At 34.4% G+C, this 23,713-nt stretch overlaps 1 protein-coding gene across 1 annotated transcript in view; it reads left to right on the top strand.

The window, feature by feature from the left end:
* The window catches only part of PARP8 (poly(ADP-ribose) polymerase family member 8), a 227,250-nt gene that overhangs the window by 142,950 nt on the left and 60,587 nt on the right, over positions 1–23,713 (top strand). Inside the window, exons 6-12 of the mRNA XM_044681226.1 lie at positions 199–276; positions 1,837–1,931; positions 14,420–14,480; positions 14,939–15,029; positions 18,592–18,658; positions 22,161–22,286; positions 22,827–23,388. Coding sequence (XP_044537161.1) covers positions 199–276; positions 1,837–1,931; positions 14,420–14,480; positions 14,939–15,029; positions 18,592–18,658; positions 22,161–22,286; positions 22,827–23,388 — 1,080 coding nt within the window. The remainder of the gene's footprint in view (positions 1–198; positions 277–1,836; positions 1,932–14,419; positions 14,481–14,938; positions 15,030–18,591; positions 18,659–22,160; positions 22,287–22,826; positions 23,389–23,713) is intronic.

Genomic DNA, 23,713 nt, shown 5'->3' with positions numbered 1-23,713 from the left:
CTCTCTCTCTCTCTCTCTCTCTCTCTCTCTCTCTCTCTCTCTCTCTCTCTATTTCTCTATTTCTCTATTTCTCTATTTCTCTCTCTTTCTCTCTCTCTCTCTTATCTACCTGCCTATAATTTTAAAGCTTGCTTTTAACAGGAAAAATACGATTTATATTTGCCATTATTCTTATTATAATTATTATTTTTACCTAAGGAGTCAAGACAAAATAGTACTGTGGAAGAAGATTCAGAAGGAGACAATGATTCAGAAGAATTTTATTATGGAGGGCAGGTGAGCAAGCCCATCTTTCAAATCCATGACCAATTTGACAACATGATAGAAACCACATAGTGCCTAGGGTTCATTCATAGACTTAACACTCAGTAGGAATGTCATGTAACCCCTTTTTGCAAGTTATGATTCTTGTCTATGCTATGTGTTGCTGTATCAGTTTTAATAGCAGAATGCATCAATCAGTTAGAATAGACCCTTCTTTTTAAAATTTTCAGTAAGTGTATTTATATTTTATAAATCAGCATTTATTGTTTTGTCAAATGTTTAGACTTAAGAAATTGATGAAGAAAATGGTAATAGTGCAGATTAAACTTAAAAGTGAGTCCTGGGGGCAGTGGTTTGTGGATTGAGAGCCAGGCCCATAGATAGGAGGTCCTGGGTTCAAATCTGGCCTCAGATATGTCCTAGCTGTGTGACCCTGGGCAAGTCACTTGACCCCCATTGCCTAGCCCTTACCATTCTTCTGCCTAAGAACCAATACACAGTATTGATTCTAAGATGAAAGTTAAGGGTTAAAAAAAAAAAGTGAATCTTGCCATGTATTTTTGGAAGCTGATGTTTAAGTGTTTAGCAGCACACTCTTGGATAGTAGGTAGCAAATTCACTGTTCATTAGAAATTTACTGAAAAGGAGATCTGCATATTGGTCTTTAATTCTTTAAGACTTGGAGAAAAAAATGAGAATTATATTAGTGTTTATGTTGAGTTTAAGTTATAAACTCATAGTCTTCTCCAGATTCAAAAAAGAATGTTATTAAATTGACTTGTGTTTTCTATTTGTCCATTTTGCCTAACTGCTATTCAATTTTGTTTCATATTGAAGCTATTAAATATCAATTTTATGAGATACTTTGGTCATTTCATGATAACAAAAGAAAGGCATAAAATAATATTTAAATTAAACATAATATTAAAAAGTAACTGTAAGATTTGAAGTAATTCTGATAATTTCAATCTTGGGAACTGAATCTGGAGTCTAGGATGGAGAAGGTAGGATATTAAAGTTGGAAACTTTTCTGATTTATAACAGTGCAAACATAATTTATTGTTCTTTTGCTGAAGCTAAAGACTATTTTAATCTTTAGTTTTGATATATTTAGTGTAGTATCAAAATATTGATATCACAACTCTAGTAGTTTTCGCCTTTGAAAAGAATTAAAAATTACCTGACCATTATTTTTGTACATAAATTTTGCAGATAGGAAATTAAATAGCCTTTCTTTTTTATGTCTAAGATTTGTGGAATTTTTCTGACATTTTATTATACTCTGTTTTACTTCCTCCTGAAATTCAACTTCTGGGGATCAAAGAAATCTTATTTTTAATATTTTATATAAATAATGAATTATTCCAGACCCTTTGTGTCTTTAAAAAATTCAAAGCATATAGTGCTGAGTTATTTTCTTTCTACATTGAGCAGATGTAGAATATTGAAGTAGATCCATGGTACATTGGGTTGACAAGGTGATTTGTCTAGCAAACCATTTATATTCATGATTATTTTGGTTTCTCCAACATCCAAATACCAAATAATTTCTAAATCAGTCATTTTCACTAGGTGAACTATGATGGGGAACTTCACAAACACCCACAGCTGGAAGCTGATTTGACAGCAGTGAGAGAAATATATGGGCCTCATGCAGTTTCTCTCAGGTACATGATAATTTTATTGAATAAAAATTGAAATTAATACTTTGCTGAACATAGGGATTTTCCTTGATCTTTTATATATGGTAATTTGCCAGAGGCGTACTTTTTAAGATGCTGTGTAATGAAACATTTCTCATTACTGTCTGCACAAATTCTTGAGCTTGGGGTTTTGTTTTGAAGCTACTCTTTATGATAGGATATCCATCACCATGATGTTCAGGTGCTCACAATTTGCATTATTCAAATTGCTTAATGTAGTTAGTTATTTAGAGACACTAACTTTGTGGGTCTTCAGGTCCAGGTTTGACAATAATAGATTGTTGTAATTTACTTGGCAAATTGGACACATACTGTTATCATAAATTAAGGCCTGTTTTGCCTAAACTATAAAAGCAAATAATATGTAACAATTAACAGCATAGTATAGTAGATAGATATGGAGTCTGGGTTAGCTTCAAGAAGACCAGAGTTTTAATCCTGCCTCTGCCACATGTTTTGATGCATAATCTTAACTTGTCTTTCTGAGATTGTGACTAGTGACCAGTTTTGTTGAAGTGAGGGTTACACATAAGGAATTGCTATACTGATGAAATATAATTCTGGACCAAAACAAAAATAACATATTCAAATTACATTATAAATCCTTATAGCAATTAAAGAAAGGTATTTGAATAGTATGTGTTTGGAAGATAATGTAATTTGCTGTGTAGCTTCTGAATAAATTTTGGTGACATACTATTTTCTTCTTTATAGGAGTGAATGACTAAAACATTTATTCAATTTTCTTTTCTGTCTCCTTTTGAGAAAATACTCTCATCTACTCAGGGAGTGGTTGTAAGGATAGACTGCTTTTTGATTAGTTTAGTTACTGACCTCAGACTAACTGTGAGGTTTCCAGAATGTCCTGACCCATCAATACTTTCTTCATTTAGATAAGGGTTTAGGAATTAGACACTGAGCAAAGAGACTTTCATTTTCATAATTCCTTCCTCAAAGACTCAGGTTTTTATACTTGGACCAGTGAAAAAAAGAAAGAACTCTAGCAGCATGCAAATGATTTCTTCAAGAAATTTGTCAGTCAGTCAGAGCAACTTTGTATAATGGTATAATGTCAAGAGCAATGGATGTGGAATCAGAAGACCTGAGCTCAAATCCCACTCCTGCTAATGATTATCTAGATGACTTCTGGGAATTAATGTAGCATTTTAGCAGAGAGCTTGAATTAGGTCATCTTTAAAATTCTTTCTAGCTCTAAAGCCCCATGCTCCTATAAGTGAGGCTAGGGCTTTTATGCAGTTAAGCATTCCTGGGAGGAATTCTTCTCCCAAGGAATCATTCTCACCCTGTGGTCACATGGGCATATGAACAGTAAGCAACTAGTAAATCAATGTGAATTGCTTAAGTGCTAATGATATGACAGCCACTGCGATAGATACTACAGATACAGAAAGCAATATGAAGTAGTGCCTCTCCTTAAGAAGTATAAATTCTATTGAGAACATGAAACCATGTAAGAAAACAAAAACAGTGATGAATTATACAAAGTAATTTGAGTTAATTTGGAAGAAGTACTAAGAACTGGTTTGAATCAGAAAAACCTTCTAGATTGAGGTAGAGCTGAGTATTTAAGGGAAGTAGAATTCTAAAAACTACAAATCAGGAGGGAAAATATTCAAAGCATTGGGGGAGCTGTGGAGAGGCAGCAATAGAAGATGGAGTATCCTGAGTGAAGAACTACAGGCAGATCAGCTGTATATTAATTCTGGAAATGTTATCTGAAACCAGATTGTTTGTCATTATAAATGCCAAAGAGAGGAGTTTTGTATTTATGGAACCATTGAAGTTTTTGAATATAGGACTGATACAGATTGGCAGTTAGATATGGGAAACAGATTAGATGTGTAGAGATTTGAGACAGGAAAATCCATTGAGAAGCTATTCCAGTCATCCAGAAGAAGGGTGAAGAGCATTTGAGCCAATATGGTGGATATCTGAGTAGAGAGAAGAAATGCAAGAAGTATCATTTAGGTAAAACCAATATTTGGCAACCCAGTGAATATGGTAGAGTGGGCAGAGAGAATTGAGGATGACTTAGAGGGTAAACATGGTTGACTAGAAGCATGCTGTTCTCCACAGAAATATGGAAAGAAGTTAAGGAGATGGGTTCTTAAGAAGGAAACATGATAATGAATTTTGCAAATATAATTTCATTTTATCCTCTCAACAACCCTGTGAATCGGTTCCTCATGTGAGGAAAGAAGAGGCAGATATAGGTTAAGTGACTTGCCCATGGGCACACAGCTAGTAAATATCTGAGGCTGCATTTGAATCCAGATGTTTCTTTGTTCCTGTCCAGGGATCTATCCACTTAAGCCTCTCTACCTACATGCTAGAGTTGTATAGCTCAAATGAGGTATTTATAAGAACTTTGCAAAATATAAAGTAATATATAAATGCTATTTATTATTAATTTATGGAGCTTATCTCATGTACTAAAGGCAAATGAGATGAAAAGTAGACGAGGAAGAAGTAATTGTAGTGGTTTGCATGAATCTCTCATGTTATCTAAATCAGACAATGGAAGATTGAACAAACACTTGTAGAGTCTGGTTTATCAGTACGTGAATCTTATCAAGGAAATAGGTGATAATGGTAGATAGGAGATGGGAATCTTGGAAAAGATTAATGAGAGAGAAATAAATTATAAGCAAATCATATTTGTGGGGCAGCTAAATGACACATTGGATAAGAGTGCCACATCTGAAGTCAAGGAGACTCATCTTCCTGTGTTCAAATCTAGCATCTGACCCTTATTAGCTTTGTGACCCTGGTTAAGTCACTTAACCCTGTTTGCCTTATTTCCCTCATCTATAAAATGAGCTAGAGAAGGAAATGCCAAACCCCTCTAATATCTTTGCCAAGAAATTCCAACTGAATTCAGGAAGCATCAGACATGCCTGAATTGATTGAACTTTATAAGAACCAAAATATCCTGAAATCAGATTGTAGAACATAAAGGAGGATTAAAAGGAAATAAAGAATAAATTTTGTGATCTGTTCTAAAGTACAGAATAAAAGAAGACTGAAAGTAGAGCAAAAAGAGATTTCTTCAATTTTAGCTCAAAAGTTTTAAGCATACTTGTGAGCAAAGAGAGTGAAAGTGCAAAAGGATAAAAGTGAGGAATAATTGTAATCAAGAAGGTGAATGGGACAAACTTACTACTTATAATAGAGAATGGGTTACAAAGCAGAACGAACTATATATTAACTATAAGAAACATTTGAAACATATTTACACAGTTTAAATAAGGGGCTAGAACAAAATACATTATACTTTAGGTGAACTCAAAAAGAGCAGTTATTATTTCAGAAAAGGTGAAAAGCATAATCAGATACAATTAAAAGAGGTAAACAAGGAATTGTATGCTTAAATGTACCATATTTGAGGAGCACAATGGGGTGGTAGAGTATGGGGCCTGAAGTCAGGAAGATTCATTTTCCTGAGTTCAAATGTTGCCTGAAACACTTTGTGACCCTGATCAAGTCACTCAACCCTGTCTCCTTCAGTTTCCTCATATGTAAAACAAACTAGAAAAGGCAAAGGCAAATTACTCTTATTTTCTTTGCCAAGAAAATGACAAATGGGGTCAAAAAAAGTCATACACAACTGAAATGACTGAACAACAACCACCATAGTTGAATCGATATCAACACTTATATTTATGCTCTGGACTACCTAGCACCTACATGCTTAAAGAAAAAATGCAACTGAATTTCAAGGAGAAATCCACAGTAAAATAATGACAAGAGTCTTTAAGGTATCCCTTTAAGACCTAGACAAATGTGAACAAAAGATAAATAAGGTGAAATTAGGGATCTGAGTGAGGTTTTAGAAAAGTTAGTGGTAAAGGAACAAGTGACAACTGAATAAAAAGTAGTTGAGAATTTCTCAATCTCCCAAATTGCTTTACAAAAATTGATCGTACATTAGAGTATTGCAGACTTTATATATTGACTTGAAGCAATTTTTACCATATACATTGCTTCCACAATGCAATAAAGAATAGTCAATAAAAGGTTTTTGAGGAATGGATTAAAATGAATTCTATTTTATAGTATAGTTTTCTCCCTATTTCAAAACATCTGATCATTCCCACTTCAAATTCTGTGATTCTGTCACCATAATTCTCTTTTTGCCATGGGGTCCAAGAAAAGTTGTATCTGAATCTGTGTACTCATGAGCTAAGAGAGAGGAAGACACAGGCAGTAAAGGACTCTTTACCTCAAGTGGAGTTAAGGGTTGCTGAAGTGGATATCAGAATCATAGAGGTGTTCATTGCTACAGTGATGGTTTTCTTTTAGTTGTATTCCTATTCTATAGCCTGACTGAAATGGGAAACAATTCTTCATATTTATCTTTTCAATCACACAGGCTTGTTTTCTTCTCTAACCTCCCCCACAAAAAAAAAACCTAATTTGAATTTCAGGTTTTTATTTATTTTATATTAATTTTAATTAATTCATAAAAATTATATATTTTTTATTTCCTCCTCTCCCCACTGAGAAAGCAAAAAAAAAATAAATAAATAAATCCCTACATTATCTAGCAAAGGTTTTTTTTTTAAAAAGGAAACAAACAGAATTTTTTCATTATTTTGAAGAATCTGTAACATCTTTAGATATGGTTTCCAAAAATTGTCCTGTCTGCCAAGATTGCTTCCTGTTTCCCAAATTTACATATTCCTTGGACCTACTGTGAAAATATCTCAGACTGGGCCCCAAAATACATATTTAGGAAGCACACAGTATCTGCTCAGCACGAAGTGTCAGAGAACGTAGAGTTCTTGTTAGTGACCTGTTGATGTGGAAGTAACTACATCTTGAGAACAGTTTGTCATCTGATCTTGTTTGTGGCATACTTTAACTTCAAGAAAATGTGGGAGGCAAGGGAAATATAAGGCTTGCATAGTTTATAAAAACTTCCCCTAACCTGAGAGCCCAGCATATTTAATCCTGAAATGACAGAGAAAATTATTTTCAAAATGTCAGGCAGGCTGTCACCCATTCTAAGGAAATTAGAACAAATATATAAGGCTTATATTTTTTAAAAGTTATGGTGACTCATTCTTCTTTTTGAGAAAAAAAATCATAAATTATTAGTATGTTAGTAAATACTTATTTATTAAAAGCATTTTATTGCCAAGTTTCTGGAAACAAATACAAATTTACTTTATACATCCATGCATTTATATCTCAGGGGTTCTTTCAGAGGCATCTAAATATGTTTTCTTATTTTGTTACATTTCCATTTTTTAAAAACTCTTACCTTCCATCTTAGAATCAATGCTGTGTATTAGTTCCAAGGCAGAAGAGCAGTAAGGGCTAGGCATTGGGGTCTAAATGACTTGTCCAGGGTCACACAGTTAGGAAATGTTTGGGACCAGATTTAAAACCTAGACCTCTAGGACTGGCTCTCAGTGCACTGAGCCACCTAACTACCCCCAGCCTCCTTATTTTATAGTTAGAGATGTATGAAGATTAAATGACTTAACCACAGTCATATGGTTCATAGTAGAGAGGGGGTTCAAACTTGGGAATTCTAATTCTGAATTCAAGGTTTTTCCCATTACGTTCCTCTCTCATTTCAGTAAAAGAGAGTTTTAAGACCACAACACGGATGTAGAACTGTGTCTAAAATTTCTGAAGGCAATTATCGGATTTCTTGGTTCCAGTGTGATAAAATATACAATATCTAGTAAGCTTACATTTTTTTTAAACAGTGAATTGGTGAAGGTAACATAAGCAATTATTTTGAGTTATTATAAGCCCATATGTTTTATAGTGTACAATCATTTGTCTCTCTCTTCACTATTCAAGGTGCATTCATAATTCAGTCAGTCGATTTAATTCTGCCAATTGCTATTCAGGGGATATAGGACTCCAACATACTCTCTCCATGTTGTGAGGCTACAGCGCCAAAGCTGATGACTGCAAAGGCTCCATCTGGGCAAACTGTAATCACGCTTTGTAACATCTCAGCATGAAACGTGAAATTACTGGCATTATATGAAAATGGTATTCACAATGGAAATAGTTTTGCATATATACAATGCAATTTGTGAATTCTTTGAAGTGTTGCATAAAAACAAAAAAAAATGATGTAACTATTTACAGATCTACACCTGCAGAATCTAGTTAATTGCAGACCTTGTAAGGTCCTTGCCTCTTTAGGATTCCGCACGCGTTCTGTCCTATCCTGCAATAGGATACTTCCATGTACTTATTCCCGTGAGCTGTAAAGGAGACGGGTGAGGAGAAGAAAGAGAGGTTCATGAAGAATAAAGTATTTAATGAAGAATTTTAAATGTATATGTTTATTGAAAGGTGTCATCCTGCGGGTAGCTTCTTAAAAGATTATTATGCCATTTTTTCCCCTGGTTAAAAGGCAGTTGAAAAGAAAGCACCTGGATGTTTACATATTGGGTTTTTTTTCCTATGTACAGGATTGGGTGAATGAGTCTTTTATGCCCTGGGAAGGTCAGAATGAATGTTCCTTCTTTCCCTTCTCCCAATTTTCCACATTAATGACAGTTATCCTATGCATTCTACTTGGTGTACTCCTATTATAAATTATCTGTTTTGTGACATTCAGAGTGTCACAGACCTGCAGAGAAACCTTTCTTTGCTTAGCATTTACCATAAAATAAGTTACAATCTCCTTGCCCTACAGGCTAACCCAAAATCTGTTGTTTTAACCCTTTTTTATTTCATTTCATTTCACTTCATTATAATTTTTTATTTGAAAAATTTTATTTAATTGATTAATTTAAAATATTTTTCCATGGTTACATAATTCATGTTCTTTCCCTCGCCTTCTCCCACCCTTCTCCCATAGCTAATGAGCAATTCCTCTGGGTTTTACATGATCAAGACCTATTTCCATATTACTAATATTTGAACGAGGGTGATCATTTAGTGCCTACATCTTCAATCATATCTCTATCGACCCATGTGATCAAGCAGTTGTTTTTCTTCTGTGTTTCTGCTCCCACAGTTCTTTCTCTGGATATGGATAGTGTTCTTTTCCATAAATCCCTCTGGATTGTCCTGGATCATTGCATTGCTGCTAGTAGAGAAGTCCATTACATTCCATTGTGCCACAGTGTATCTGTCTCTGTTTATAAGATTCTCCTGTCTTAGCCTATTTTAGAGTATGTCATTTAGTATATTGAGTACTGAGTACTGGACCAAGAGTCAGGAAGTCCTGAGTCCAAATCTAGGCTCAAGAGATTTATTAGCTATATAACCAATTGCAAGTCACTTAACCTGTATTTACCTTAATTGCGAAATGGGTTTAATAATAACACCTTACCTCCCCCTTCAGGAGTTGTTATTCTGGACAAAAGGACAAAATGAAATAATAGTTGCAAAATGTTTGCTTTTTAAATGCCAGCTATTATTAAAGTTTGTACCTATTTCTATATTCTAATTACAGCCAAATTGGATTATTTCCGTGCCATTGCTTTTTTTCCTGTCATATTTTGTTATATGTTACAAGTCTTATTATTTGTTATAAGCCTTAAGTCCAAAAATAAACAGTGTGATTGCTCTAAAGCAGTGATGGGCAAACTATGGCTCACAGGTCAGATGTGCCCCCCGCAAATGTTCTCTCTGGCAGCGGGACATTATTCCTAATCTGACATACAATGAGTAGGATACAATACAATGAAACTTTGAAAGACTTAGAAGCAGTCTGACAGATGAGCATTTCCTTTCCTTTGGCCCCCTCTTTAAAAAATTTGCCCATCACTGATCTAAAAGGATAAAATCTCCACATCTCTTGATTAGGCATTGGGAGATAACCCCTGTGGCTTAAGTCAGTGATTCTTAATTTTAAAGCCAGGGACATGTGTATGTGTCTTTGAAATATAGTTATTTTGATAATGTATTTCAGTTTATTGCTTTTCCTTTTTAATAACTTATATTTAAAGACATTATTCCAAGAAGGGGGTCATAAATTTCACCAGATGATCAAAGGGAGTCATGACATAAAGAGAGGTTAAGAATGCCATCTCTTGTAACCAGAATTTAATATGTTTTATTCCAGCTGCAGCTACCTTTCTGCCTGCCTCCTTTTTCTATTCAGAGAACATTGAAAGCCTGTAGAGCATTTCAGCTTGAGTGCAAACTCCTTGGGGTTCACCTCCCCTGAAATCCAGAGTGGGAAACACACAAGGGATTTACCCAAATCAATTGAAGTAGTCATTAGCAATCAAAGAAGACTTCTGAGGGGAAAGTACTTTTATTTCATCAAGCTTCTCTCTTAAAAGAAAGATATAACATAATTTCTTAACAATTTTTTATTACATTTTTTGTGACACTTAATTAAAAATATCTAACAGCATTTAATTAGGAATCTTTTAGTTCTTAGCCATAGTTTGTGGACATTTAGAAGAGGTTTCATCAAGTGAAAGAAAATCAGAGAGGCCCGTGTTCTATGAACCAAGAATTTTTATTGTTGAGCATTTCAAGGGAAATCCAATGCTAACATGAAATATATTGGGGTGAGTGAGGGAATATGAAATGAAACAGCACAATAGTCTTTGACCACCGGAGAAAATGGAAATGGATCAGTGATGGCTTCATGAGAGGTTACCTTTAGATTTCACCACATCCATGTTCCATTAATCTCTTATTCCTCCTAGTTAATATGTGGCCTGTATCCTTGGTCACTTCCACTCCATAGAGTGGGTCAGTGAATTTTATGGGTAGCTATAGATTTTTACCTTGGTCATGTCTAATTGGTGGTCTATCTCAGTTGTAAAGTTGCAAGGAGACAGCATTGATAGACTAACAAAACCTGCCCACCGTATAGACCTAAGACATGAAATTTTCTGGTGTAAATTGTGATAGTTTTCAGGGAAGGGCAGATAGAAAGCGATGTTAAGCCAGAAAAGGAAATTTGGCCAGAGCAGTTAGCCTTCTTTAGGTGTTAGGGAACAACAACAAAAAAAGTGACTGTGTGTGTGTGTGCGCGCGTGTGCACGCATACATGCATGTAGGTGTGTGTTATTTTCCAAACTACTAAATTTATCTTTTATATTGGAAGAAAATCTACTTTTAGAGTCAGTTTTCCAATTTATCTTTCCTTTAATTATTCTCTGCCACATTAGTCTCAGTCAGATAACAAAATTCCCATGTGCAAAATGGGAGATATAATTTTTGTTCTCTTTCTTTAAAAATTGCAATTTAGGTTATTCTTTGCCAGTTCTTATTTTAAGAAATACTAAAAATGCTTTATATTTGAAAGAGTAAAATATTAAAATGATTTTGATCTGTGGGCCTCCATATCATCATCTTGGAGGGCCTTGAATTAGACAGCTTTTGAACTCTAGAACTGGTTGTGGTGATGGGGGTAGAGAAGGGATTTTTATCCCTTTAATGTTTTGGTCTTTTCTTAGAGACCTAGAAATTTTTGAAGAGTTAAGGATTAGTCATTCCTAATCAGGATCTTAAGTCAGTTCAGATTTACTTCCTGGGGATTCACATGTAACTAAACCAAGTTAGTCTTGCCCTTTCTACCAGAATATTTCTTAAATTTATGTCATTAAATATCCTTAGAGTTACTGCTGTAATTTAGTATATACTTGGTAATATGAAACCAATGTATAGAATTTTAAGTTTAACAAAGTTGAAAAATTACATAATATATTTACTTTACCTATGCAGAAGTTCAACATTTGGGAAAATCACATTGAAACATCTGCCTATTAAATATTGCTACTTACTCACAAAATGACAATGTATTTAGAGGAACAAAATTTCAAGATTTGTCAGTATAAAGTTCATGAGTCCAAGATAGTAGATAGAACCTCAAAGGCCATGTAATCCAATCTCTAAATTTTACATAGGAGTAAACTGAGTTCCAGGGAGTTTGTATGACCTGTGTTGTTAGGATATATGTTTCAGAAATCAGAATTGATCCCAGGTTAGAGTGCAAATGATGCATTATACTACCCTTTCCTGGATATGAGAGGAACTCCAAAATTGGGTTGATGATGTAGTTGATGTGGAAAGTCCACTGGAGCAGTCTAATCAGGCATAAGTCTACTTGTCAACTCAAACTCAGGCATTCCTTGAAGTTAGCCCCCGTCTATTAATAAAGTAGTTAGTTATTCAGCACCTACTATACTCTTGTCACTTTGTTGCTAGGTATATAAAAATAAAAAAGAAACAAATAGGTCCTCAAAAAGATTACATTCTATTGAGGAAAATTTTATATCTATAAGAACACACTAAACAAACAAATGAATAAAAATGCCAACCACCCAACAAACAGGTAAATAGACTCCCAGGGTTTTTGGTGTTCATGATACTCTTTTCGGTGTTGAGAGGTACAAAGTTTGATTTCACCCTTGGGGAACTAACTCTCTAAGCAGTAAAGAAGAAACAAATACAGATATTGCATAATATAAAGTTAGATTAATTTTGAAGTTAAAAAGAAATTTTAATAAAAAGAAATTTTTATGTAGTTCAAGGGTAAAGGTTATTATCTACTAGGGTACTTGAACAATCATAGAAGAAAATTATCTTGAACCTAAACTTAACATTAATTTATCCAAATGTTGCAGAGTTAACATGGTAAGAAACATAGGAATTAGATTTGGAGTTACACAGATAAGTTGAGTTCAAATCCTCCTTCTATCACTTTCTTTTGTAGCCTTAGGGAAGTGAGTTAACCCTGTCTGACTGAAAGGAGAGAGCTTGATGGAGTAAATAGATTTTTAGACATTTCCATCTCTAAATATCACTTCTGTCTCTAGGCAAATAATCTTCGCAGTTGCAGGGATAGAGTGCTAGATCTTGGCAACAGGAAGGCCCAAGTTCAAATATGAACTCAAACTCTTTACTAGTTGTATGACTCTAGGCAAAGCACAGAACTTTTTTCTGTCTCTTTCTTCAACATCTTCAAAAAATTTTAAATAGCAGCTACTGTTGTGCCAGGAACATATCTAAAGGCCCTTTGTAAGATGAGTAGGATAACAAAATGAATGATTATGCTTAGTCTTTAAATGTCTATTAGTCCCCCTTACGTCCTGCCAATAAATTACCTGGGAAAATTGTAGTTTTCAGTACTTAATCATTAGATTCTTTCATTCTCCTCTTCAAGATTTATGTCATAATCCCAGCTTATGAATAGTTATTTCTTTATTTGGTGCAGGTAATCTAATTGGTTGTTGTTTACATTATAAATTTCATATTAAAAACATTCATAGAATCATTCATTGTAATTATTAGCCAATTCATCTGCAGAAGAAACTTTTCCAGTGCAAAGATTTTATTGTATTTCACTCCACTCAAAAATCTTTTGTCTCCCATTGCCCAAAGGCTAAATTATATTTAAAGGCTTTTATAGTATGGTTCCCAGCTATCTTTCTCAATATTATGTATAACCCCCTTCCCTAAACTTTTTGTTCAAGCCAGTCTAGCCCAAGATCTGATACTTGAAGTCATCAATTCATTTCCTGCCCCATGTATTTCACTTACCTGAGTCTATACCCTTTTCACTTCTAATTTTTAAAATCTTCAGTTTACTTCAAACTTCAGGAGCCATCTACATAAAGTGTTCCTTCCCCTTGTCTATTTTTCTTTATTCTCTCTTTTGAATTATATCATATTTAAATATGTTTTTCTGTATTACCTCCCTTTCCAGAAAAATGGGACAGGTTTTTTGGGTTTCTTTTGTATATTAAATTTATACACCCAGCCTAGTAGGATGCCGGGTATAGGTCCTTACTGGGTGTTCAATCAAATTTAAATGGAAATTTAGAATATAGAAATAAAGAATCTAATTTGATATTTTAAATGTTTTTATATGCTGAATTTTCCTGCTAATTCCCTGGACAGAAGACATTTTTGACAGTCTCAGAATGGGGGAAAAATTAGTTTCCTTTTTCAGCTACTGATTTATATTATCATTTAACACAAAAGAGAGCAAGACATGTGGGATTCAAGTAGACTTGCAATTCGTGTGGACCTGTGATAGAGAAGGTTCATACTGTACTCTAGCTTGCTGCTATTACTGGTACACTTCCTACTTTTTGGAGTTTATAGTACTCAAATACACAATACCTAGTAAGAGAGTAAGAAATAGCTCGAGATGGTAAAATTTAAAAGAAAAAATTAAATATTTTAAAATTGCAATTCAGAAATTCTTCAATTTCGAAAACATGTACTAAGTGAATATCTGGAAGCCTAAAAGATATGTTTATGTATGTATCCATGTAAATAGCTGAATAAATAAATCAATGAAGGAACAAAGTATGTGCCTATTCTCTATGAAGCACTCAGGATATAAATAGAAAGGTTAGAGCTTACTGTCTTATAGAGGGAGACTTCATACACTGGGAAGTAGTATTTGTACTTGTAACTAAGAACAATCAGATTTTGGGAAGGTTGAATAACTTATGTTTATTGTTCTTTGCTTCCAGGGAATATGGAGCTATTGATGATGTAGATATTGACCTGCATATTGATGTCAGCTTTCTTGATGTAAGTGTAACAAACTTTAAAGTATTTATTTGAAGCTTTAATTTTTACATGATCCCACTATTCACTGGCATTCTTTCTTCATATATTGTTTTATTTTAAAAAAATTAAAAAAACTATATACTTTACTTATCTTTCCTTGTTAAAATGACTTGTGGAATAAAAGCATACACTGGCTGGTTTGAGTAATGAAAATCTTTACTTCTTTGCTGTGGTATCTTTTAATAGGTTCTGAAATTTACAGGTATAGTACTGTGGCATTTCTATATATCTTAGACTTTTGCTGTTTTACTGAGTAAGTGAAATGCAAAGATTTAAGAGTAATTTGTTTTTCGTAACAACGTATTGGGCTTTAATGTTATTTGTGATTTTTATATCTCTTACTATATAGAATACAGTTGTTTGTTCAAGTACTCTATCAGAAGGCTGACTAACTCTTTTTTAAAAAAATCTTATTTCAGGAAGAGATTGCTGTGGCTTGGGATGTGATTCGTACAGAGCCTATAATAGTCCGGCTACACTGTTCACTTACACAATATTTAAATGGCCCAGGTTGGTCCTATTTCTTTGCCTATTTTCTTCTTGAAGTACAAATGAATAGTTTATGGGATAACAAGCAAATCATATTCTGATTCAGTCTCTAAATACTGGGTAATCACCTTAGTAATGTTGTTGATAAATGTTATAAGACCTAAAGATAAAAGCTCATTCTATAATCGAGTTATTGGAATCAAATGTTTGTGGTATTTCATAGTCTAGATTTTGAGTAGCCTTGGGGTGTTGCTATGAAACAGTTACTCTAATGCTTAATCATTTAGCACTGTATGATTTTTGGTTAGCCAAGCTTCTGAGTTTGGTCTCATTTTCCAATTATTATTCATATTATGTGGAAAGAAATTCTCTTACCAGAGTTCAGTTTATGAATAGTACATGGCAAATAGGCCACTGACCTATCTTAGGCTTTCTTGACCTCTTGTATGTTATACCTATAGTCTCATAATTGGGCTTCTCATATGTGTGTGTGTGTGTGTGTGTGTGTGTGTGTGTGTGTGTGTGTGTGTGTGTATACATATTCATATTGCTTTCACTCAGTAAACATTTATCAAGTACCTATTCTGTACCAAGCACTGTGCTAAGTGCTTTGGATATGAAGAAAAAAAGACAAGTCCTTGCCCTCAAGAAGCTCAGTCTAATGAGGGAGACAAAAGGAAAAACAACTATGTAGAAAAGTGTTTTTTTATGCAAGCTAAATTGGAGGTACAAACCAGACTGAATGCACTAGAATAAAGAAATGTTGGAAAAGGCTTCCTCTACGAGGTGGGGTTTTAGCTGACACCTATAGGAAGCCAGGAAGCAGAGACAAAAAGGGAAGAGCACACTAAGAATGAGGAACAACTGCAGAAAATATTCTACTCAAGCAGAACAGCAAAGGGTCCAGTGTTACTGGATCTCAGAGGAGGTAGTAGAGAGTAGGGTGTTAGAGAATACTGGAAAGGTTGGAAGGGTCCAAGTTGTGAAGGGCTTTGAGTCTCAGAGCATTTAATATTTGATCCTATAAGTGATAGAGAGTGACTGAAATCTATCAAAATGGTGCAGTGACTTGGTCGGATATTGCCAAGTAACAGCCTGATTTTTTTTTCTAAAAAATAAGAGGGTTCTAAATCTTGCTGTCCTAGATCATATTATTTACCTGAGAAATCTCTGGTTCCCTTTTGCTTTTAAGGTATAAACTATAGGCCTAGCAATCATAGCCCTCCCCAATGTAACTCCAAACTACTTCCCTCTATCAACCCCCTGGGAAAATGAAAATTTTTTTTCTGCATAAGTAAAAGTAACTGTGTTCCCCTTAAGTATTTTTTTAAATGACTGAGTTCTTTAACTTATGTTAGCATTTTAAGGTTAATGGACATTTTTGAAGAGTATATCTAAACTAACTCCCTGGTCATCTCTTCACAAAAATTTCCTCTTAGTCTTTAGGTACCATATAAATTATTTTTATTCGGTATATACTTAGGGAAGCTAGGATAGAGTACTTGTTCTGGAGTCAGGAAGACTCGAGTTCAAATACTTCGAACATTTACTGTAGCTTTTCGACCTTGGGCAAATCACTTAATTTGTTTGTCTTAGTTTCATCATCTGGAAACTGAACTGGAGAAGGAAATGGCAGACCACTCTAGTATCTTTGCCAAAAAAATCCCAAAAAGGGATCAAGAACAGTGAGAAAAGAATAAAAAATGTCTAAAAGGCTACAACTATGTACTTGTACTAAATGCTTCTCATAAATACAGAAATAATATATACTAGCTTGATAGAGTGTCTATCATTTTGTAAATGATGATAATAAATGAGTCTGGTTTTACTTTGAAATAACTACACAAAGTAAAATTGGATTAGGTGATAGGTGATATTCTATAAAATTGAAAATACTTTGGAAAATTTCTTAAATGTTATAAAGAAATATGCTGGTACAATGAATTGTGTACATCTAGCATGAGGACCTGAGCTTTTTTGAAACTTAGTTGATATCCTGAAAATCTTTTGGGGGCATCAGTATGCTTTATCATTTTGGGGAAATTACTTTTCCCTCAAGGTCTCAGTTTTGGGATCTAGAAAAAGAGTATTGTATTAGATAATCTCTAATGCCCATTATAAAGTTAAATTTATATGATTCCTATATGAATTTTTCTGACTTCTTGAATTCACCTGTAATTGTAAGCTCATATAAGGATAATGTAGATATATGGATCTCAATTAAAGAACTCTCCCCCCCCCCCAAAAAAAAAAAATTTGATTTTCTGCTATTTAAAGGTTGGAGATTGGGTATTTTTTCCCTTTTTTTCTCTCTTCTCCCTATCTGAAATCAGACATAATTCCTTCTACATATTCCTGTGTTTGTCCTAAAAGCTAGATTTCTAGGTATTTCGAATTGTCTAGAGTCATTTTTTTTTTCAAACCCTTAACTTCTGTGTATTGGCTCCTAGGTGGAAGAGTGGTAAGAGTGGGCAATGGGGGGGTCAAGTGACTTACCCAGAGTCACACAGCTGGAAAGCGTCTGAGGCCTGATTTGAACCTAGGACTTCTGGTCTCTAGGGCTGACTCTCCATCCACTGAACTACCCAGCTGCCCCTTCTAGCGTCATTTTAAATAAAATTTCTCTTAGTCTTTCATTGCTGAACTTTGTTGATAGTATATAGAAATGCTGATGATTTATGTGGGTTCATTTTGCATCCTTTATATTTGTGAATGTTATTTCAATTGGTTTTTAGTTGATTCTCTTATTCTTTAATTATACAATCATATCATCTTCAAAGAGCAATAATTTTTCCTCATTGCTTACTTTATTTTATTTCTTTTCTTTTATTAATAGAGCTAGCATTTCTAGTATAATACTAAATAATAGTGGTGATAATTAGCATCCTTGCTTCATTCTTATTGGGAATACTTCTAACTCATTCATATTGCGATGATACTTCCTTGTTTACCTAGATTAACAAATTGGGCAAAGAATTGGACAGTGAAGATAACATTTTTATATGTCCACCTCCAAGATCTAGACCTAATTTGAGTGAGCCTGTCCACTAAAAAAAAAAAAAGAAAAAGAAAAAAAATATGACATCCTTTTTGGGTATTTCTTGGCACCAAAGCAGGATAGATTTATGACCTGCCAGTTACATTCAGGAAACATTTTTTAAGTAGCCAGTGTTTTCAGATTACTTTGCTAGACACTTCATGTCCTTGCTCTTGTGGAATGTGGAATGGTCATGGCAAGAGACCTTTAGGATTTGAAGAGGATAGGTTTGAAAATCCCAACTCACAAAGAATCTGCCTTCCCTTTTATCTTCTTGTTTCATTCTTGTATGCTTTCCAGTTGGATTAGGTTTATGAAGAGCCACCTTTAAGCTTGGACCCAGGATGGTTTCTTGGAGCCCATCTTTTCTGAACAGAAGTCTAGTCTATGATTTCTCCATACTTGGGGCACTAAGTTTCTGTACAATGAGTTCTGTTTCCTGGTCAGATTTTAGGATCTGATGATCTGGTTGTTTAAAATGGAAAAGAATGAAGGCTGTATTTTAGAGGATAAAGATTCTGATTTTGCTCTGTTTTCTTTTTTCAGTGCCCACTGTAGATGTTTTTCAGATTTCTACAAAAGAAAGATTTGGATTGGGACATCAGTTAAAAAAGTAAGTTCATAAAAGAAACAAAACTAATTTTCATGGGAAAAGATTTTATTAGTATTTATTTTTCCTTGAAATCAGTAAGAGTTTCTTGAGTAGGTGAGATTCTTTCATATGGTCATAACTATATGTTAGACACACTGTGCCCACACAACCACACATAACCACACATACACTCATACTAATATACTTATGAGCATATCCCTTGACATTTATGGAAGATACATGGTCCTTTAATAAATATGTGTACACACACACACACACACACACACACACACACACACCCCTTTCTTCCCATTGCCAAGAAACTCTTTTTCAGAGGAGTTTGGCTAGAACTGCTCTCTCTTGGTTGCCTGTTCCTTTAAATATCTTGGATTTTAAACTAGGAACTAATTTTATTTAACCGTCACCCACTAGTACTAAGTGAAAAATGCATTCTTGTCTATTTTATTCCATTTCACCCAATTTTTTTTCAAGGGCTTACATTCAGTCCACATTCTTTGGCTGGTTGATAAAATGGAAATGTTTATATTTTTTTTAGACCTCTGATTTGATTTATTCAAATTAATTGATTTATTCAATAAAATGTTGTTTTCTCAATCCATAAGATTTTCAGAAAATAGAATCTTCTCACTCACTTTAAGTGTGATGGTGATAATTGATTAATTTAAAAACCTATGCTCTTATAAGTTTATCTGTGTGGTGAAGTTTTGAAATTGAAAATGAAAACTCCCTTAAATAATTCACAATGAAAACTTATCACTAAAATAAAATCTTAACAAGTTGTGGAAGGTAGAGATGGCGAACATTTCCTTTGGGACTGCAAAACTCTCTACCTGAATCAGATAAAAAATAATTGGAAAATGTTTAACAATATAAATAAAAATACCACACGACAAAGATAATATTAATTTGTGGTTTTCTAAGTCTATATGCAGCCTTCAAGTATATTTTTCTATGTGAGACTAATATCACCAGTTTTGTGCATGCCATAAGAGGGCATGAACCCACTTCTCCCTGATCCTGAGGCTTACTCTCTATCTACTGGACCACATGGCCTTTCTTTCCATATTTAAATGCAATATTGCCAATGTTGTAATTCTCCTATTAATTGGAGATCCAGTACCTAGCAATTTTATACATCTGTAAAATAAAAATCTTTGGAAGTGAGAGAGCAAAACCTTCTGAGTTGAAGAAACTGTCATCAAAGTCATGCCTAATCAGACAAATTGTAAATCAAATCATATGAACTCTTTTATCTTCACATCTAACAAGCTTAATTTGAAGTCCCAACAAATCAGAAGTGGTAACAAAGATAGGCAGACTAAGAGAAGTAGGCACTTTTTTTGACAGCTTGAAAGCAAAAGAATTAATAAAAAACTTTCTAAAAACAAACATAAGAATAATAAAAGAGTAGTATTAGTAGCCATTGGTTATTTAGTAATACCATTAACCCTATAAATCTTCAAATAACAAAAGGTTATTTTTGTACATCTGAAGGTACATTTTGTACATTCTGTACACACTTAGTACAAGACTAGTTGTGAATAATAATGAATGTCATCAAAAGCAGTAAAGTCTGTCCCATTTACACTCTTTTCAAAAGTGAAAAAAGTCTCATATTTTGCAAAGATTCTTATTGAAATGAGGTGTGTGTGTGTGTGTGTGTGTGTGTGTGTGTGTGTGTGTATCTGTCTGTCTCTGTATGTATCTATGTGTGTTTTGTAGAGGGATAAGCATCATTGATCTTTTGCTACTCACATATAGATTACTTTCCTGATGCCTGAAAAGATGGATTGGCATTCTCTTGAATTATTTATAACAGAAATAAAATATTTACTGCTTTACATTCACATACTGTTCCAAAATGCTCTGAGGACTTGTGGTGAAGTGGAAAGAAGAATCATTGAGCCCTGGAGTCCTAAATCCTGAGCTCTAACCCTGGCTTTGCCACTAATCATTGTGATCCTTATCAGTCAGTACACCACAGACTGGTTTCCTCATTTAAAAAATCAATGTTTGACTATATCATTTCAAAGGCCTTTTAATTCTTAAATTATGTAAATTTTTCCTCTTAATTTTATCTTTAATGACAGTAAATAAGAGGAAACATTAAATTTATAAAAGGTTATCTGACTTTTCATATATCATGTAACACATTAATGATTAGAGCAAAACTCATTCTTGTTTGAAACTATGTGATTATTATGCCTTCTTAATAAACCTAGCATTTTAGTTCAAGGAATTTATAAAAGTTTATTTACTAATTTTATGGTTTGTCTTCAGCATTGGTCATCTGTTTAGGTGAGTAGGCAGCCACAGAGTGTGATTCAAAAGTTGCTGAAATGTTCTTCCTCTCAACATGTCTACCTTAGCCACCTGCCAAAATGCCTGAATTTTTTCCCATTAGTCACACTTTGGGGTTAAAGGCTTTGCAGTCCTCCATTAAAATGCAAATGTTACTTCAGAATTGGGCACATATTAAGCTGTTATCACTCTTTTACACTTTAGTTCAAATTCATTTGTCAGTCAGCAGGCTTTGTAACTTGGTTCTAGAAAATAAAGAAAGGAACCCAAGACAGGCAAGTTTGGTTAGGGAAATGAAGTTTTGAAAAGTCTGGAAAATGAGTACAGCCCATCAAGACTCTATTTAAAGGCAGGGAACTTTTCATCCTAGAAGTGAAGAAGGGAATAATTCTGGCTGATTGAATACAAAGGAAATAAAGAAAAACTCTGCCTGCTTCAAAATTACTTAAGGCCATAGCTCTTCATGTTATATTATCTTCACATCAAGTCTTCTAAAATAATTTTCATGAAGGAGACTATAATAGAATTTGGCATTTATTCTCATCCTATTACAATGAAATGGGCTTGACTCATTTTTAGGCAATAAAACAAAGAAATTAGTTGACATACTAAATCATATTCTCTATAGTTTTTTAAAAGTTAATTAAATTTATTAAAAATAATATGTGTCTAGTTGTACAACTACTGTTGATACTCAATGCTGTTCTGAAAGTTCTTCATACAGTTGATTCATAAGACACTTGCTGTTTCCTTCCCTTCCTCTCTCCCTTCCTCTCTTCCTTCCTTCCTTCCTTCCCTTCTTTTCTTAGATGTTTTAACAATGCCCACAGAGAGCTTTTGTCACATAACTAATTTCGAAAATGTATCGCATTTTTTTTTAAAACCTTACCTTCTATCTTAGAGTCAATACTTGTACTGGCTCTAAGGCAGAAGAGTGGTAAGGACTAGGCAATGGGGGTCAAGTGACTTGCCCAGAGTCACACAGCTGGGAAGCATCTGAGGCCAGATTTGAACCTAGGACCTCCCATCTCTTGGCCTGGCTCTCAATCCACTGAGCTATCCAGCTGCCCCTATTGCATTGTTTTTATGTAACAACAAACTGAGGATCATGTTGCCCTTCCACAATGTATATCTTTTGTATCTAAATAAAAACCTCAAATTTTCATTGAATAATAATGATGGAACCTCTTTCAATTGACAGAATCATGCAGACATATGTTACACAACAGTGGAAACAGAGCAAAGAAAAATCAAATTGTACACACAATAAGAAGCTCTCAGAGAAGAAAGTGAAATCCCCTCTTCACATATTTTCTACCTTGCGCAGGTAATAGCCCTCCCTATTATTATTATCTTATTAAGTTCCAAAGATGATAATAGTATTTTCCTTCTTTTTAATAGCAATCTTTTTAAGCTGTTCATTTTTATTTTAAGATGTGTCATTAACTTTATGCAAGGAATCTCATTCTCTCTCCCTTTCAAATGAATATTGAGACAAATCTTTCTTTGAACTTATAGATCCCCAAATTTTGGGATTTTATTTGTTGTATACAGAAATTTCTTATCATTTCTCAGACCATATGCATTCAACATCAAAACACCTTTAATCGGAAGTTAGATATTTCTTAATTTTTTTATTGGCTGGTTATTCATCACAAAAAATTCTTTCAGGTTCCTGTGAACATAACTTCATTAGAAAACATGTCACATGTCAAAAATGAAAATGTTCATCTTTTTGAACCCATTCTTAAGTTCCTTTTTTCCCCTTTTGGAGATGAGCTGAACACTGACTATGGAAGTAAAAATGTTTTAATGCTGTTTTCCTCATGTGTCCTTGTAAAAATTCTTCATCTTTTCTTTTTGGAAGGTCGCCGAGTTATCCTCCCCCAGGATGTGGTAAAAACAAATCCAAACTGAAACCAGAGCAAGACGGCATTTCCAAGACTCACAAGCTGCTACGAAGGACTTGTTCCAGCACAGTCAAGGCTGAGGATGTGTGTGGGACCAAGTCCCACAGGACCTTTGGCCGCTCCCTGTCCAGCGACCCCCGAGCTGAGCAGGCTGTGACTATTAAATCACACAAGCTGCTAAGTCGTCCTTGTGCTGCAGCTGTCAAACAGGAAGAGTGCATCACTCTAAAGCCACATAAACTATTGACTCGATCTTGTTCAGGGGACCCTCGATGTGAGCACAACAGTACTTTGAAGCCCCACAAACTGCTAAGCAGGTCTTACTCTAGTAACCTGAGAATGGAGGAACTAGATGGGCTGAAGAATCACAAGTTACTCAGCAAGTCTCACCCCAGTGCCCCCAAGTCATCCAAAACTGAGCTTTTCAAGGAACCTATTGCAGAGGGCAGGAGACTCTCTCTTACCTCAGGGCTTATTGGTATCTTAACACCATCTACATCTTCATCGCCCCAGACTGCTGTGCGTAAATCTTTTCATTTTAGATCATTAAATAAAATTGTAGCCAAGGCTCTTGAGTAGAGTCATATCGTGACTAAAAAACTAGTCTCAGAATCAGAAATAACTTAGATTCAAGCCCTGCCTCTGACATTGACTTGGAATAAATAATTAAGTAAACCCAGATTAAGTCATTTAAATTCTCACTACACTCAAGTTTCTGTTTCTTTCCTTTCTTTTCTTCCTTCTCTTCCCTCCCTCCCTCCCTCCCTCCCTCCCTCCCTTCCTTCCTTCCTTCCTCCCTCCCACCCTTAGTCTCTCTCTCCCTCCCTCCTTCCCTCTCTTCCTT

The sequence above is a fragment of the Gracilinanus agilis genome, chromosome 1 (genome assembly GCF_016433145.1).
Source record: "Gracilinanus agilis isolate LMUSP501 chromosome 1, AgileGrace, whole genome shotgun sequence".
Taxonomy (NCBI): domain Eukaryota; kingdom Metazoa; phylum Chordata; class Mammalia; order Didelphimorphia; family Didelphidae; genus Gracilinanus; species Gracilinanus agilis.
Note: the sequence above shows the minus strand (reverse complement) of the source record. Positions and strands in the feature narration are given on the sequence as shown.